Here is a 601-nt window from a genome sequence, read left to right as displayed (position 1 = left end):
GCATCTCGACCCCTCTCTCCCTCCCCGGCCCGCGAGCCGCGAGCCAGGCCGCGCGGGCCCGCCACTGACCTGTTCTTGGCCGCCGCGGCGCGGTCGCGCTGCCTCCGGTTCTTAAACCAGTTGCCTACTTGTGTGGGAGTGAGGCCGGTGGCCTGGGCCAGTTCGCGTTTCTTGCTGGGGTTGGGGTAGGGGTCCTGCAGGTACCACTCCCGCAGCAGGCTCCGAGTCCGCTCCTTGAAGCAATGCGTCTTCTGCTCGCCGTCCCAGATGGTGCGCGGCAGCGGGAACTTCTTGCGCACGCGGTACTTGTCCACCGGGCCGAGCGGGCGGCCGCGCAGCTTCTCGGCCTCCTGGTAGTGCGCCTCGAGCCACATGGCCTGCAGCTTGCCGTGAGACTCCTTGGTGAACTTGTGGTTCTCCAGGATGTGGTAGAGGTCGCGGAAGTTGCCCGTGTGGAAGGCGACCACGGCGCGCGCGCGCAGGATCGACTCGTGCTTGTTGATGGCCTCGCACGCCCCGGGGGCCACGGGCAGCGACCAGAGGAAGCGGCCCAGCCGCTCGATGTCGCCCGTCTCCTCCAGCGTCTCGCAGACGCTGGCCA

The 601-nt window shown here is 68.7% G+C and overlaps 1 protein-coding gene across 1 annotated transcript in view; it reads right to left on the bottom strand.

Annotated features, from left to right (window-relative positions):
• The window catches only part of SIX3 (SIX homeobox 3), a 17,787-nt gene that overhangs the window by 9,090 nt on the left and 8,096 nt on the right, over positions 1 to 601 (bottom strand). The window contains exon 2 of the mRNA XM_077749199.1: positions 38 to 601. This exon is cut by the window's right edge and continues 300 nt beyond it. Within this exon, the coding sequence (XP_077605325.1) occupies positions 38 to 601 (564 nt within the window). The remainder of the gene's footprint in view (positions 1 to 37) is intronic.

The sequence above is a fragment of the Crocuta crocuta genome, unplaced genomic scaffold, assembly GCF_008692635.1.
Source record: "Crocuta crocuta isolate KB4526 unplaced genomic scaffold, BGI_CrCroc_1.0 scaffold118, whole genome shotgun sequence".
Lineage (NCBI taxonomy): Eukaryota > Metazoa > Chordata > Mammalia > Carnivora > Hyaenidae > Crocuta > Crocuta crocuta.
The sequence above is the reverse complement of the archived record's forward strand: the minus strand, read 5'-3'. Positions and strand labels throughout refer to the sequence as shown.